Source organism: Crinia signifera, chromosome 2, assembly GCF_055691185.1.
Source record: "Crinia signifera chromosome 2, ASM5569118v1, whole genome shotgun sequence".
Taxonomy (NCBI): Eukaryota; Metazoa; Chordata; class Amphibia; order Anura; family Myobatrachidae; genus Crinia; species Crinia signifera.
The window spans coordinates 73,431,958-73,449,547 of NC_139218.1; the positions used below are offsets into that span (position 1 = coordinate 73,431,958).

General features: G+C 44.2%; 1 protein-coding gene across 10 annotated transcripts in view; it reads right to left on the bottom strand.

Moving 5' to 3' along the window:
- The window catches only part of NCOR1 (nuclear receptor corepressor 1), a 131,113-nt gene that overhangs the window by 15,113 nt on the left and 98,410 nt on the right, over window positions 1-17,590 (bottom strand). For all 10 annotated transcript variants that reach the window (XM_083172391.1, XM_083172393.1, XM_083172392.1 and 7 more), the window contains 12 exons: window positions 16,856-17,019; window positions 14,988-15,108; window positions 13,835-13,936; window positions 13,587-13,687; window positions 12,829-13,000; window positions 12,090-12,233; window positions 10,237-10,320; window positions 9,871-10,118; window positions 9,423-9,780; window positions 9,062-9,286; window positions 7,438-7,647; window positions 7,141-7,290 (listed from right to left, as the gene is read on the bottom strand). In XM_083172391.1, the coding sequence (XP_083028517.1) occupies window positions 7,141-7,290; window positions 7,438-7,647; window positions 9,062-9,286; window positions 9,423-9,780; window positions 9,871-10,118; window positions 10,237-10,320; window positions 12,090-12,233; window positions 12,829-13,000; window positions 13,587-13,687; window positions 13,835-13,936; window positions 14,988-15,108; window positions 16,856-17,019 (2,079 nt within the window). The remainder of the gene's footprint in view (window positions 1-7,140; window positions 7,291-7,437; window positions 7,648-9,061; window positions 9,287-9,422; window positions 9,781-9,870; window positions 10,119-10,236; window positions 10,321-12,089; window positions 12,234-12,828; window positions 13,001-13,586; window positions 13,688-13,834; window positions 13,937-14,987; window positions 15,109-16,855; window positions 17,020-17,590) is intronic.

A 17,590-nucleotide genomic window follows, 5' to 3' on the forward strand; every position in this document is an offset into this window, starting at 1 on the left:
AACAGTCCACGGCAAGTCTATAGTTACTTCCGAGAGATTTAGACTGCTCCATATAAAGCAGTATGGTGTGTGGTGGAGGGATCATTTTTGAGCACATTAGCCTGGCCAATGCAATTATGCTCATATAATAATGAGTAGGAAAAATATCAGTAAATCTAGAACAATGCTTGCTCAGTAGTGTCTCACGATCTACGCAATGTTTTATGAAATCATGTTTTGCCAGCCTTCCCCCTGTCAGCACACAAGTGTAAATTACAGGAGGCATCATTATCTAAATACTGTAACAGTGCATACTTAGATTTGATCTAGAATGAGATACTGATGGATAGAAGCTTCTATAAATGTTTTAATGCATAAAGTGTTCAAAAAACCAAAGCGTCTATATTTTATGGACATAGTAAGTGCTCCGTCAGGGCTGTCCAGATTTTCCATAAAACGAGGAAACTGCCACCACTTAATGGCAGAGATACACAAAGGACCAAGCCACGCTGGTTACTTCATCGTTCTTGGGCACTTTAAACCTGCATCATAAAGTCACAATATTCCTGTCTCCTGTATATTGAGCCTCAGCTGTGTTCTCCATCTCCTACATGGTGGAGTGCATAATACCCCTTACACTGCAGAGTGCTGAAATACCCAGAGCTTCGCATTCGCCAATCCCTGGCTGGGGACGAGCAAGTTCTAACCAGCGCAAAAATAGGTCCCTAGTTGCCTAGTTACATAGATCAGTACTGCTCAATATCACACTACAGTGTGTGGGGAGGTGAAGCATAGCACAGCATAGCAGTCTGCTTTGTACCACAGTAACGGTGACTGTCAGACTGTGGAGCTGCACCTACTTCCAGGAATATAGATGGGAATATATACTGCTGAATTATTTGGCTCACTGCAAAGTTCTAAAGTTTAGAAGAAAAAAAATTATATATATATATATAGCAAGGTTGGATATTCCAATAAGGGCACTCACCAAAAAAATCATGAAAACTTTATTCAGGGTACATTACCAATCAGGCATAGTAGTCTACGTTTCGGCCACCAGGTGGCCTTTCTCTGACTCTTGTACTGTGAGGACGTCTATGCTGACCTGTCTTGAGAAAGGCCACCTGGTGGCCAAAACGTAGACTGCTATGCCTGATTGGTAATGTACCCGGAATAAACTTTTCATGATTTTTTGGTGAGTGCCCTTATTGGAATATCCAACCTTGCTATACATTGGGACACATTGTGTCGCCTTAAAGGAGCACCGCTGCTTGTTTCATTGTTGGCTGGGAGTGCGGAACTACAAAAACTATATATATATATATATATATATATATATATATATATATATATATATATATATATATATATATATATATATATATATATATATATATATATATAGGGATTTTTGTAAGAACTTACCGTTCGAATCCCTTTCTCTGATATGGTCCTGGTGACACAGCTCAACACTGGGATGTAGGAGGGTCCGAAGGAGCCAGGCACCTATCCTAAAGTTTTAGAGGGTAGGCTCCTCCCCTACTGCATCCCTGGACTCTTCAGTTCATCTTTCAAAGCCACTGGAATACATTAACTCAGTACAAACGCCTGCACATATTATATGCACATTTTATAACAGAAAACTGTTAACTTTTAACCATTTTAACATGAACATCATGAAACTTCTGGCATACTTACTGAGCGTAAGGGAGGGATCGCTGTGTCACCAGGACCATATCAGAGAAAGGGATTCGAACGGTAAGTTCTTACAAAAATCCCTTTTTCTCTTTCAATGGTCCTGGTGACACAGCTCAACACTGGGACGTTCCAGAGCCGGTCCTTTGGGAGGGTACGCTCAGGTCTGCAGCTCTCAGCACTGCTCGCCCGAATGATGCGTCCTCCGACGCGAACTCATGGAATCTATAGAATTTGGCAAATGTGTGAACAGATGACCAAGTGGCAGCTCTGCAAACCTGCTCAGCTGTGGCCCCATGTCGAACCGCCCAAGAGGTGGCAACTGACCTGGTGGTATGCGCATTTATTTTGGCCGGTACTGGTCTACCCACTTTGGTGTATGCAAAGGCTATCACAGACCGCAACCACCTAGCAATAGTCTGCTTAGATGCAGGCCAACCAATCTTGTGTACGTCATACAATACCAACAATGTGTCAGTCTTCCTGACACTCTTCACTCTGTCCACATATATGCGTAAGGCACGCACAACATCCAAAGTTCTCAACTTGTCCCTTTTCTTAGAACCCTCTGGGGGTTGAAACACAGGTAGAACTATCTCCTGATTTAAATGGAAGGTAGATACCACCTTCGGTAAAAACTGAGGCACTGTTCTTAAAACAGCCCTGTCATCATGAAAAATTAAGAAAGGAGATTTACATGACAAAGCTCCCAATTCTGAAACTCTTTTAGCAGATGCTACTGCTAACAAAAACACTAGCTTCCACGTAAGAAACTTAAAGTCAGCCGACCTTAAAGGTTCAAAAGGTGCCTTTTGAAGGCATTCCAAAACCAGTGATAGATCCCAAGGTGCTACTGGTTGCTTGTATGGAGGTTTCAACCTGGATACTCCTTGTAAAAAGGTTTGAATTTCCGGCAAAATGGCTATCTTTTTCTGGAAATAGATGGACAAGGCCGAAATCTGCACCTTCAGTGACTGAAGGCTTAGGCCCGATGAAAAACCATCTTGTAAGAATTCCATCATTCTTGATAGCTTAAAATGAGATGTATGAGCCTTTCTTCTCTCACACCATCGAATGTAAGTCTTCCAGACTCTATAATAATTTGCCGAAGATACAGCTTTTCTGGCTTTTATCATAGTCTGTACTACTGCCTCAGAAAACCCTTTTCTTTTCAAAATGGTGGTTTCAATAGCCAGGCCGTCAAAATCAATCGATCTGAATCCAGGTGATTGAAAGGGCCTTGTCTTAGAAGGTCTGGTCTCAGAGGTAGACGCCATGAGTCCACAGACAACCTCTGAAGCCTCGAGTACCAGGATCTCCTTGGCCAATCTGGGGCCACTAAGATCACTGGAACCTTCTGCCCCTGTATTTTCTTCAGAAGTCTCGGTAACATTGGTACTGGTGGGAATGCATAAAGGAGATCTCCCTGCCAGTGAATAGTCATGGCATCCACTGCCTCCGCTAGTGGATCCCTTGTTCTGGCATAGAACCTGGGCACTTGACGGTTGATCCTGGATGCCATCAGGTCCACATCCGGAGTTCCCCACATCGAAGTGATTTGGTGAAACACCTGAGGGTGTAAGCTCCATTCCCCTTCCTTGAGCTCCTCCCTGCTCAGGAAGTCGGCTTCTATATTCTCTATTCCTGGGATGAATATAGCCGATACAGCTGGAACATTCTGTTCCGCCCATAGGAAGATTCTGGATACCTCCCACATGGCCAATCTGCTGCGTGTAACTCCCTGGTGATTCAGATACGCCACAGCTGTGGCATTGTCGGTCTGAATCCTCAAAGGGAGGTTCTGTAACCTGTCTCCCGCCAAGGAAATGACTTTCCAGACAGCTCTCAGCTCCAAGATGTTGATTGGTAACGCTGATTCCTCTGCCGTCCACAGGCCCTGAAGCCTGAGATCCAGGACTATTGCCCCCCAGCCCCTGAGACCGGCGTCGGTAGTTACTATCAACCAGTCCCAGGTCTGTAATGACCGACCCCACTGAAGGGAATCTACTTCTGTCCACCATTTCAAAGATTCTCGGGTGTCCGAAGACAGCACTATCATCTCGGATTTCATGGTCAAAGTGTTTCCTGACCAAGCTGACAAAATGTTCCATTGGAACCTCCGAGAGTGGAACCTGGCAAATTGAAGCGTCTCGAATGACGCCACCATCTTCCCCAGGAGCTTGAGGCACCTCCATACTGAAATGCTCTGAGCCCTGAGAATCTCCTGGACTAGGGTGACCAGATCCCTGGCCTTTACCTCCGGGAGGAATACCCGATGAAGATGGGTGTCCAGTATGACTCCCAAGAATTGGAGCCTTTGTGACGGTACCAACTGAGATTTTTGCAAATTTAAAATCCAGCCGTGAGCCTGCAAAAAACTGATGGCCTCTGCCAAGTGACTCTGCAGCATGGCTGCTGACTCTGCTTTGAACAGGAGATCGTCCAAATAGAGTATTACTGTGATTCCCCTGAGCCTCAGCACCGCCGCCATTACTGACATTATCTTTGTGAATACCCTTGGCGCGGTTGCTAGCCCAAAGGGTAACGCCCGGAATTGTAAATGCAGGTCTCCTATGGCAAACCTCAACAAGGTCTGATGTTCCGGGTGTATAGGAACGTGCAAATATGCGTCCTGGACATCCATGGACGCCAAAAATTCTCCCTGGTCCAGACTCAAGAGTACTGACCGTAGAGACTCCATTTTGAAATGGTCTACCCATAAATGAACATTTAGAGACTTCAAATTTAGTATTGGTCTGAAAGACCCGTCTGGTTTGGGCACCAGGAACAGCGTGGAGTAAAAGCCTTTCTTCCACTCTGTCTTGGGGACTAGTGTCACCACCCCTTTTTCCAAAAGGGAGTGCGCTGCTCTCACCAGAGCTGTACGCAGCCGTGCCTCCTTTGGTAAGGATGTGGGAATGAACCTCTTCGGAGGTGGCCCTCTGAAAGGGATTTTGTAACCCTGTGTTATGATGTCTAGCACCCAGGAATCCTGGTCTAGAGAAGCCCAAGCGTCCCTGAAGAGCGTGAGACGCCCGCCCACTTTTGTCACTGTCGGGCAAAGCCCCTGACAGTCATGCAGAGGGTTTATCCTCTCCTTTATTGGCAGGCTTCTTGTGAAAAGAGCCAAATTTTGACTTTTGTGTCTTGCCTCTAGAGGGCTGAAACCTTCCCCTGAAAGACTGTCCTCGAAAGGACGCACCACCTCTAGGGGAGGGCCGAAAGGACGGCTTAAAAGCAGAAAATCTGGACGTCTGCTTTGCTGAGGAGGCCGGCAGGAATGTACTTTTGCCGCCCGTGGCCTGTTTTATAATCTCCTCTAATTCGGTACCAAAGAGTACCTTTCCTTTGAAGGCTAATGTTTCCAGAGCCTTCTTGGACTCATTGTCTGCTTCCCAGGCTTTTAGCCAAAGCACTCTCCTGGCATTAATGGAGACTGTGGACACTCTGGTTGCCATTTTAATAGCTTCCTCCTCTGCTTCAACTGCATATTCTGCTGCTGCCTTAATCTTTTCTGCCAGCAGTAATGCACCCGGGTCAGCCTGCAGCATGGTGCATAATTCACCAGCCCACTCTATCATGGCCTTAGAAACCCAGGCTGAAGCAATAAGGGGTCGTAAGGTAAACCCCACCCCTTCAAAGATAGCCTTGAGGTTTCCCTCCAGCTTTTTATCCACAGAATCTTTAAAAGCTGCACCGCCCTGTACTGGTAATACAGTAGCCTTGGACAAACGTGCCACTGAAGCGTCCACAACTGGGACCTTTTCCCAGAGCTCCGCATGAGACTCTGGCATGGGGTACAGACTAAGGAATCGCTTAGGCATCTGAAGCCTCTTATCAGGAGTTTTCCAAGCCCCTTCTAACAATTCCTGTAACCCCTCATCTGAAGGAAAAGTAACAGCCTCCTTCCGCTGTCGCTTAAAAACACCTTTAACAGGAGTCTTATCCTCCACAGTCAGCTTTAAAGCCTGCTTCACAGCTATAATGAGATCCTCTATACCAGCAGCAGAGTTCTCTTCCAAATCATCACCCTGATCCCAGGGGATGTCAGTATACTCTCCTTCCTCTTCATCTACCACAGTAGTTAAGGCATAAGACCTTCTAGGGGTCCCTGCCACATCATCCATTTTGTCCAGCATTTCACTGAACCTGTTAATCCCTTTTGCAGTATCCTGCATCACCTGGATAAGTGCAGGATCTGCCTGGGTAAGAGGCAAGGAGCCAGACGACTGCTGAGATGATGGCATAGGTCTCTGTGATTCTACCAGCCCATCACTCTGCCTGTCCAAAAGCTGCACCAAAGCGTTTACTGACCTGCCTAGGGCCCTGGCCCACGCAGGTTCCATATGCTCTGCCCTATGGGGATCACTGCCCATGGGTCTCACATCAGCGCAAGTAATACATAAGCCCCCCTTGGCCATCTGCTCAGGGACAAATTTTTGTGTGCAAACATTGCACGCGCTCAGTGCATTAAGGGCTCCCTCCCCCAAAACCACAGCCTGATGCTCAGACATGACGCAAGTGATAAAAGTATATCTATCAGTATACACAGTGCAAACAATGTACAAGCGTTTATACAGAGGCAATGCACCCAATCACTTATCTGTCTGTTGGTTTCAACTGCGGGGAAGCGATGCCCAGGAAATCCAAGTCACTCTGCCAGGATCAGTAAGCCAGCTCAGCTCCGCTGCAAGCGTTCTGAAAGGCGCCAAAGTCAGAGTGAAGGAAGAGACCACAGGTCCCTGCTGCTGCGGGGTCCGTGACCTTTTGGCGCCAACCACCCCCAGCAAGCCGCTCCTTAGGTAGGATTTCCTAGTTCCAGTGTCTCCCCCTCAAATGGGGATCACTTGGAACATGCCTGTCACAACGCTGCTGTCCTCTCATCTAGGAGCTCAGCGTGTAAGCTCCGCATAAAATGGCCGCCGCCATCACGGAGCGCCTGTCCCCCATGATCCCCACCTAAGCGTGGAGCCGGTTTCAGGGTACTCCGGAGCCCAGGCAGCCTTTTAGAAAAGGCTATAAGCGCTGCACAGGGAGACCAGACAGCGTCTCCCCTGTGCACAGTGAGCTGACAGGACGCGCTTCTGTCAGCTCCTGCTGCGCAAGCAGTGTGAGGATTCACTATGAGAATCCTCACACTGTGCCTATCTAGCTAGGGTAAAAGTTAATAAAATAATAAAAATCCCCTAACTACTCTAATTCTTCGGCTGCTCCTGCAGCCCTTTAGAATAGCACCCACTCCAGTGGGCACCTAACACGAACTGAAGAGTCCAGGGATGCAGTAGGGGAGGAGCCTACCCTCTAAAACTTTAGGATAGGTGCCTGGCTCCTTCGGACCCTCCTACATCCCAGTGTTGAGCTGTGTCACCAGGACCATTGAAAGAGAATATATATATATATATATATATATATATATATATATATATATATATATATATGGTTTATTTCTTTAAATAGTAGACAAACCTGGAGACATGGAAGCTGGGTTGTATGGTCTGGGAGGGAATGCCAGCTGTGTCCCTGGTATGTATGTAATTCTGTCCATGGGTGGTGTACTTGTTCCTCCAGGGTGAGGTACCAAAATAGTAGGTGGCATGTTGGTTAAGTCGATAATTCCTATTTAAGGAACAAAGAATAATAATATATTTAGTGCGGAGTGTGGTTGAAAGGTGCCATAACAAATACCAATACTAATCCACTTGCTTCATTAAAGGCACTTGGCAGTAAGCGGATAAAAATAAGAATTGTAGAAGGACAACTCACCTCGGGCTCCTGGATATGGCATAGCTAATCCTTGTTCTCTTGGAGAAAGTCCTCTGCTGACATCCGGCCTTAAATTAACCTGCATCTGCTGGGAGGTGATGTAGTCATTTAAGATGGTCTGTCGGGTGTTCTCCATGGCATAGAGCTGGTACTGACTTGGGTAGCCAGGGGTTGGGGACAGCTGTCTCTGAAACAGGTAGGCTGCAGCAGCTGATGAAAGAAAGGCGCATATGGCAATGTGTTTAATTAGCATTTACACCCCAATGACCGAAGCATTCAAATGTTTTTAGCCATGCATTGCGATATAAACTTACAGAGCATACACACTTAGACCCATTTCTAAGCAATCTGACTAGATCACTCCCGCACGTCACCAGCGCCTGCACGGTCTTTCCTATTAGCATAGCCAAAGCGCTACTCAGCACACAACGTCGGTGCACCGCAGGTGTGCTGAGCGGTCTGTGCTTAAGCGTGTGGCTCAGCACCAGCTCCCCCATCGCCCCCTGTGTAAGGGGCTTTATATTAACTAAAGCGAAATGGTCTTATGACCATTCCTTCTGTACCCAGTCTATTATTTATCAAGGGCTCCACGTACATAAGACAAACATCATCTGTTAAATAAAAAATAAACAACCCGACATAAGCTACTCCAGCAGCTGAACGATGAAGGTTCCTACTCAGGACCTTGGACTGCTCACCCTAATGCTGTGTACACACGGTGAGATTCCTATGCTATTCGACTTAAGAATCGAGTGCTATACAATCTTTGCTAACTCTGTACTATTTACATACAATTCATGCTATCTACATTCAATTTGCACTATATAGTCATTGCTGCCCTGTCTATCTGGGTTTTGATTTGTGCTGCCACGGGAGCGCACATTGGGATCACAAGGAAAAAAAACCTGCGCGATCTGCATGCGATCCGGTGCGATTTTGACTATATAGTCAAAATTTCATGCTGATTGTACCTGTGTGTACACACCATAAACATAATACGATGCATAGACTTGTAGTTCCACACAGAAGCAAAGAAAATGCAGACACACACTCTTTATTATTAAGCACTGATAATCAGAATAACTATAATAAACTATTCAATCTAAAAGAACAAATTTGAGTTGGCATCATATGTGCCCAGAAATATTTTGGTCCATCAACTGCAACCAGGTGACCTCATATGGTGGGTCCCCAACACTAAGGTTAAAGTCCAGGGCATTGGACCCCCCCCTAGTCAGCACATGGCATCAAACTGATGAAAGGTTAAGGTGTTAATAAGGGATACATATGTAAGAAGCATAAGCTATGTGTTAGGAGTGATAAATAGGTCAGACGTACTAATTAGAATGTTAAAAGGTGATCGGTAGATATAAAAAGAATAAGGTGCTAAAAAGATCTTGGTTAGTGGGCCCATATATTTTAGGCTTAATTATGCTATTTTAATTTTGTTATATTGCGAAGTGTATTATAATTATTCTGATTAGCAGTGCTTAATGTGCATCTGCATTTTCTTTTTGTGTTTAAAGTTTTAGCTTGATTAGCAAACTCCTAAAAGCACACTCCATGGTGACCAGCATCTTCCACAAAGCAATGGTCTTGCTAAGAATATCCTTAAATCACATACCAGGATCCAAGGCTCTATGGAATTGCATAGGATCAAGGTGAGGAGGCAGATGGGCTCTGTAGACCTCTCCAGGGGTGGCGCCACGTAGGTGAGGATCAAAAGGACTGTGAGCAGAGGATGGGTCTACACCAGGAACTGGGGACTTTACTACAATGTTCTCTCTTTGGGTGGGGGTTAATGTGCTTTTTCGCTCATGACTGGAAGACTTCCCTGGAGTAAGTCCACCTGAAAACAAAAATGATACAGTAATTATGAATTTTGCATAGTAAAGGAGGGACGAGGAATCAACAATGACACACTAGCCAGATAACTGGAATAGTAAAGCTTTTGGGCAGAAGGCATATTTTTTGATGACCCTTACCTTCTGATGACCGTGACATAGGTGAACTTCTGGACATAGGGCTGGGGTAATTCACTGGAGTTCGCCTGGCATTTGCATCCTCATAAATCCCAGGGCTCAACTGGGACTTTGAGGCTTCATGTAGAGTTGACCGGAGCACTGACGTACCAGAACTGACTACGGATGTGTGACGTGGACGGATAGCATCAGAGGATTTAGAGTCATCATATTTTGCTCTATCCACCACTTTTAAATTTTCTGGCATCATCTCCATCTGTGGCACTCCACGTGGCAGCTTGCTTGGCCCCATGATCAAGGACTTCACGTTGTGTTTGATGGTTGATTGACCAGAAGAACCATCATGTTTAATAGGTGTTCCCTGTAAGAAGCAGTTCAGTAAACAGTATTTATTTACATTTGCAGATTAATACAAGTCATGTATATAAAGAAAGGAAGGTAAGAAATTAACCTGTGAAATTGAACCTTCCATTATGTTCCTAGAAATTTCTGGAGTTTTGCGACTTTCTTGACTAATAAGGTCTTGCCTGGGGATTTCATGAATGGAGCGTCCCATTTCTTTGATTGTAGTGACACCATCATAAGGCTTGCCTTTGGTGATGGCTCCTTCAAATGACCTTATTGGAGGGCTTTCACGTTTTATTTGCTTGGCATACTTGAGCCCTTCTTCAAAATTCTCAGATGCAGCTCTAGGCGTGCCTGGTGAGAACATGATTCCAGAAATGTAAGGACCTCCACTACAATTCTGGCTGTAACAATGAAGACAATTTGAAGTGTATCTGAAAGAATAATGTCCCGAGTGTCTACTGATATTTACCTTGCATGATTGAGCCTGTCATGACCTGCCTTTCTTTCAACTCCGGGTGGGGGCTGCCTTTTGGTAGAGTACGACATATTAATCCTGAATACACAAAAGCAAAATGTAAGTCGTACAACATTTACAAGACAAGTAGCCCAATTTGTAGTTTGTATTCTACAATTTTTCTAATGGAGTTATAAAGAACTATTTATCTTTCAACCAATCTGGGGGACATTGGATCATGGGGTTGCTTGAGGAGACACGAGGAGCTGGCACTTAATTAGACTAGTATAAGTTTAAGAGAGTAGCTCCTCCCCTCCACCACCCGTGATATTCAGTGTTCGTTAAATGCCCATGAGAACTGGCCTGTTTTCATTATATTATTAACATCATTAATAATTATGTTTGTTACCTTTCTATATATATATATAGTTTTTTTTACATAGTCTGCCATGTGTGCTACACCGGCAGCACAAATTAGGAGATCTGGCAGCTCTCAAGATCAGCACTGCCGACAGACTGCTAGAAAAGTGAACTGGGTTTATTCTCTAGATTGTGATTGGGTCTCTAGTCTGGAGTCAACCTGGACCCGCTGCCAACAGCGCTTTTGCCCTGCTAGTGGGTAGCCATTTGCCCTAGCAGCTCAGCATTGCATGCCAACTTGTGAATCAATCCGCTACTCCCCTTCTCATGACATGAGTAGCACGCGTGAGGTCAGGAACTCTAGGATTTCCTTGTTAAGGCAAGTTCACTGGTATTTATGGAAGAGCTGCTCTTTATGATATGAATTGCATAGGTAAGTACCTATACAGTAAGTGGCGGGATATACCGCATTGCAGTAAATTCCACCCATAGTCTGAAACATGAGATACTGCTGTAGATGTAATCATAACAGAAGGGCTGGAAGTCCACGATTGCAAATGGGATCCCTAAATTCGATTTTGGAAACAATACCACATGATACAATTCTGTAAGGATCTACATGATCTATTTATTAAGATAAGCGGTAATCCTCTTCATACTTGCCAGACACCAAATTTTATCAATACCGCCAATTTCACATCACCAAAAAGGCTCTGACCCGGGTTTAAAAGACCAAAATCGGACCGGGTTTGCGATGTGAAAACTGTATAACTAAGTGAAGAGGAAGAGCTTCCAGTGTTATGCAACTACACATCTGGTTGCATTTAGTATTTAGACTGGTGGTTGTGTTTAGTAATGTGACTGGCAGACCCAAGAGAAAAGACCAATGATCTTCCAATATGGGGACGTTAACAACTTTCCTAATCAAAGTCCACCCATATATGGATAAAAGAAACCAATGCACCACAGCCTCAACAGCACTGAGGAAAGACACACAGAAGGGAACATTTTGTGTAACCTGGAAGGGACCCAATAACATATAAAAAAAAAAATAATCTTAGACATTTTCCTTAAAAAAATAAAAATAAAAGTTTAAATAGGTGCATTTGAAATGGACCCAAGTAATATGGGTATATGGACCCACTGAAATATAAAGTTGAAGTGGCAAATGCGATAGTCTGGTATTTGAAAAGAAGGACAGGATGTGAAAATTCGGGAAGGCCTGAGTTTGGAGAGTATCAGGAGCAAAAAGTCCAATGAGGTAACATGACTCGGATCAGTCTCCAAGGACAGATGTATGGGCAAAGCGTACTGTAGCTTGACTTAAAAACTACTAAATAGTAAAGGCTGATATCTGGAAACCCTCCCCGCAGCCCTAAATAAAATAATAAAATCCCGTTCTAGGTACTTTGCACAGTTACTTTAACACTGCAGAAAAGAGTACGTTTAGACAAGATGTAGCAAACACATTAAGATGTTTTTTTCAGCTACACTGATAATGCATCTACCTTCCATTGGTGCCGACACAGCAGATTCTCTCATAGACAAGTTCTGCTTTATATTTCCTTCCATGGCATCATAGGTTCTCTTCAGCGTCATCTCTGAAACACTTCTTGGACTCCGGGTACCATCTCGTAGATTCTTAATAGCAGCTGAAATCAGGTTGTAAATAAGGAACGTGTGAATAGTAGGTGACCGTTAGATTTCTGAAGTCAAGTCAACTAATATTTAAAAATAGATGCCAGAATATTAGTCATTCCTGCAACCCACTAATCAGCAACCCACTAATCACTAGTTCAGCAATTAATGTATATTCTTGTGACAGAAAGTTAATATTCCTATATCTGCCCTTGTAAATTACATATTAAGTGCCAAACTTCTAAAAAGTCACAGATATGGTCACTATTAGACAAGAGACACAATTAGCAAATTAGCAATTAACACCCCCCCCCCACACACACACACACATACACACACACAGACAAACACACACAAACACACACACACAAACATGAGAATAACGCAAAATATCATATGGAAATTCACGGTCTTCCTGTTTATGTATAATTTCTTATGCACAATTACAATATCACACAAATCCCACTATTTTAGGATTAAAAAAATAATTCGGCCTTGAATGTAAACTACATTGAGAGACCTTTTTTCTTAAACATAATTCACCAATTAAATTCTATCTATCTGCTTGTATGACTAAACAGTAGGTACTTACTTGACCATTGTACTTACAATCGTATGATACAATATGTCCGCTCTTTCCCTCATAAATGACGTGGCCTTTAGCAGAGGACTCTTCCCTACACTTCTCTGGACTACTCATATCCTCAGTAGCCAGTCTGGTGATGGTTGTCTTTAGCAAGACATCAGCAGCGATACCAGACTGTGAGAGTGCTGGAGTACCCTGTAATTACAGGCATGTTAATTCACCCATTAAGTGCATAAAGGCAGTGAGCTACATATTTTTAGACACACCATTTCTATCTGGCTATGCAACAATTTAGCCATTACAATGGCAGGAAATATAATACCATATTGTCTCAACATGCAACATATAGCAGACAGGAGAGTGTAGAGTGGTAGAGGCCAGTAAGCAAAAAAAGGAGTGCAGTCCTAAGCACTGCACTACCATTTACAGAAAAGTAAGCAAAGGAGAGTGCAGTCTCCACCACTGCACTGCCACTACAGACTAGTGAGCAAAGGATAGTGCAGTCTCCACCACTGCACTGCCACTACAGACACACATGCAAAGGAGAGTGCAGTCTCCACCACTGCACTGCTACTACAGAGTGCAGTCTCTACCACCACAGACAAGTAAGCAAAAAAGAGTAAACTGATAGAGATCAATTATGCTAAGGAGAGTACAATGGTAGAGTGGTGAAGACCGGTAAGCAAAGTTGATTGCCATGGTGCAGACCGGTAAGCAAAGCGATTGTGCAAAAAAATCCTTTAAAAAATAAAACATGCAATCATAGAAACAGTTCATGTACCTGAGTAATGGACCCTCGATGAGAGGAGATTGATTCCATTGGAACTTTATTGGATGGAGTGCCTCTAGTGATGCTCCCTTCCTGCATTGCAGTCATTGTACCTAATAGTAATGAAAGATTTTGGGTATCATCTAATAACACAGCAATGGTAGCTCAACATCTACAGATAGTCCTTCTGGGTGCAACTTGTATGTCAAACTACAGAACTAGAACCTTCCACACATAAAGGACTATAAAAATACTCATACCTCTGACAACACCTTCGTGCTGTGCACGGACGAGGAGCCCTTCAGGCTGAGAACCCTGGCCACGGGGTGAGAACTCTTCTTGCTTGATATAAGCCAAAGCGCCTGAGTATCAGGAAACGTGAAATCGGATTTTAATCCACAATTTCATGGCCAATGTTATACATTTAAACTATGACATGAATGTTGCGCTACAAATGCACAAACCACATAGGCGGCCAGGCAGTATAGATATAGATCTAGTGAGCAATTAGGGTTCATTTATAAAAGTAATACAAAAAATAAAAAGAGAAGCAGCCCAAGATTAAAGAGGCCTATAAGATCCCTTCTGAGAGCAAATGGAACATTAACATTCTACGGTCATGGTGCACAAGTACCAAGATGTACAAAAACAGTGAAATAAATCGGAATGCATGCAGTCTACCGAAGTGTTGTCATTTTGAAACATTCAGGTTCAGATAGACCTTATACTCCAAAACTGATGTGAATGTGTTTAACCACCCCTTGGGTGGTATGCCCGGAAATTTTACGGGCTCAGCTGCGCTGCCGCAGCGGGCTGTCCCGGGAAATTTTCGGGCATACCACTTTGCATTAGGTGCACGCCAGTGGTGCCTCCAGTGGAGCACCACTGGCGCGCTACCTTTAGGGGTCACCCCCCACCCCAGCGATTGTACGCCGGAGCTCCCCTGCCGCCATTCACTATATGCATCAGTGACGTAGGCGGCAGGCTTGGGGATAGTCGTGCGGCTCGGGAGAGTTCAGGCGCCCGAGTCCTCCCGAGCCGCCGCAAAACATCCCCAATCCTGCCGCCTGTGTGATGACTGACAGGCGGCAGGGGGAAGCGGTGGGAGGGGAGCTCCGGCGTTCTAACGCTGGAGCGGAGGTGAGGGGGCGGCTTCCTACGATCTGTGGTGTGCCCTGGTAGGTTTGTCCTGCCCCAGCAAATCCCAACACTCAAGGGGTTAAAATGAATGTAACTTTTTGTTTTATATATAAAAATGCACTCCCTGACACAAACTAAAAGCACAAAAATCAAAAAGCATATCCCGATGAAATAAAATAGGAACAAGCAAGAAGTTAGACATTGTGCATTCTGTGAATGCAGTCACATTGTGTTTCTGCAGGAAGGACACAGTCAGTAAAGTAATGGACCTACCAGCTTTAGCAGATTCCTGCTGCCTTGGTAGCCCAAGAGAGATGGAGCCCACAGAAGGCTTAACTGGTTCTTGGCCATAGGACTGCTGGCTGAGAGATGTTAAATATGTGCCAGGTGTTCCCTAAAAGGTCAGGGATAGAATACAGAAATTAACAGGATCCTCATACAAGTTCCCCAGATAAAGTTCAATCATGATCACGTGTAAACTCTTCAAATAATCCACTACATAAAAATATACACAGTTGTGAGTGGGTAAAAGATACAATCACAAAACAGGATATGGTCATTTGGTCTACAGTATGTTGGTCGACAAGCATTGGGTCAACACCGTTGGGTCGACATGGGTCTAGGTCGACTGGGTTTTTCACTGCACACCAAGGGGGGTATTCAATCTGAGGGTCACGGCAGTCAAGCTTGCTCGACAGCCGTGACCCAGTCCCGTTATCGGTCAGCTCGACCGAGAACATGCATGTGGGATTCAATGTCCTGCCTGCTGGGGAGCGAGAAGGGGCGTGGCCGTGAGTTGCGGCCGGGAAGAGGCGAGCTGCAGCCGGCAGCTTGTTACTTCCTGGCCGTTCTCGACAGAATGAGCCCGACACCTAGTGATGTCGGGCTCGTTCTGCCGAGAAACCCTTCTCAATGCTGTCGGGGAAGACAGCATTGAATAGGGCCCGGCGAGCATCTCCCCGACGGGAGATGCTCGCAGGGGATTGAATATCTCCCCAAGTATAAAACCAGTTAGGAATTTCTGCTTGTCGGTATCTATTGGAGAGATTCAACATATGAGCTGAAGTCACCATTGTAAAAAATGTTAGTAATTCATTTAACAAGTCAAATGAAGTATATTCAATGCCAAAGACACGAGCAGTGCCTACTGCTTGCCATCATAGCTCGCCCTCAGTATTCTACTCACCTCCTACACTCGCCCTTTCCACCTCGCTATTCCTAAAAAGCAAGATGGAAATGGTGTATGCCACCGCCAAAATGTCGAGGCTCGCGGCTAAAAGCAGCAGGCTCGCTGCATTAGCCGTGAACCTCGCTGTATGGGGGAATCCTCACCGTCCTCTGATGATGACTAGTCCCCCGGAACGTAGAATACGGCAATTGGCCGACCCGGGGGTTTAATGGCGAGGATGGCTTGTTTTTAGAAATCCTCGCTGAAAACAAGCCATCCTCGCCATAAACCCCCCTTGACGGCCGCATTAAATACATGCCCATATGGTAAACACACAGTAACACAAGGCCATGGCTGAAACTGGAGGTAGGTAGGTTCAGGGGAAATTTAAAGACAAATGACCACAAAAAACGTTGTGGATAAGTGGAATAGTCTCCAATCCAAGATGGTAAAATTAAGAAAATAGAGTGACTTAAATATGCTTGGGAAAGGCATAAGATATCCTTAAAAAGAACCAAGTATCAAACAGGGTTGAGGTTACCTTAAGGTTAAAAAAAGGGCAGACAATATGGGCCAAGTGGTTTTTATGTTTCAAACTAAAAGGTATGGAACCAATACATAAATCACAAAGCTAGGTCATAGAACCATAAATGAAACAGGGATATATTATATGTGGTAAAGAGTAACGTAGCCAGAATTTCCACACGTCCACCTATTTTAAAGCTTTTGATTAAAAAAATTATTTTTATTTGCTACTACAAATTCCAACAGCATGGACTTCCCCTCGGCCATTAGTAATTACACACAATGGCACTTATTCTGAGTCTGCAACGTACAGTATGCAGTCACATCTGACAAATGTCAGCGAGATACCCATTTACCACCCTGGGAAAATGTGAATAGCTCCATTTTAAAACAATGGTTAGGGTAAATTAAGAAAAACTAAAAAAAAAAAAATATTTTTTTATTATACCTGGGATATTGAGCCTCCCATTATGAAAGAGGGTTTATCGGAAGAGGATACTGAAGTTTTGGATGATGGAATCAGTGGGGGAGGTGGTCGAGTTGGTCTAGTCACCGACATACGCGTTCCCTCTGCTAAAGAAGTGATCACCTGATGGGGTGCAGGCTGCAGTACTAAAAACAAAGATACAAGAAAAAAAAAAAAAAAAGAATTACATTACCATCATAATACCTAATTTCAGTTAAAATTAAAATTGTTTTATTAAAATGTAATAAGTAATTTACATGAACATCCACTGCCAACCACCATTTGTATTATTTGGATATCTGCAAAAAAGCATAGCAAACCAATGATAACAGAGAGGCGACGCCTCAGGGCTTTACTGTGGGTAACAAGGGTGGGTGGTCTTCTAAAAGTGCTGCATAGCTCATATCCAACATCAAAGTTTAAGTTGTTCAAACTGCTGATTATACCACAAGACAGCCAGACAAAGCTTAACCCTAGGCATCCACATGTGGCCCACTAAGTTTCCATGTGTTCAGCAGTTTTACAATAATAGTAATATATGAAATAAGTCTCCTTTTGTAAAGCGCAATGGAATATGCTGCGCTATATAAGAAACTGTTAATAAATAAATAAATATAAAAAGCAGCCCATACACGCTGCTTTGTGGGCGTGCTGTACTAGCACGGATCACATTGCATTGCATGTGCATCCGTTGTGCATGCAATGCGATGCAATGTG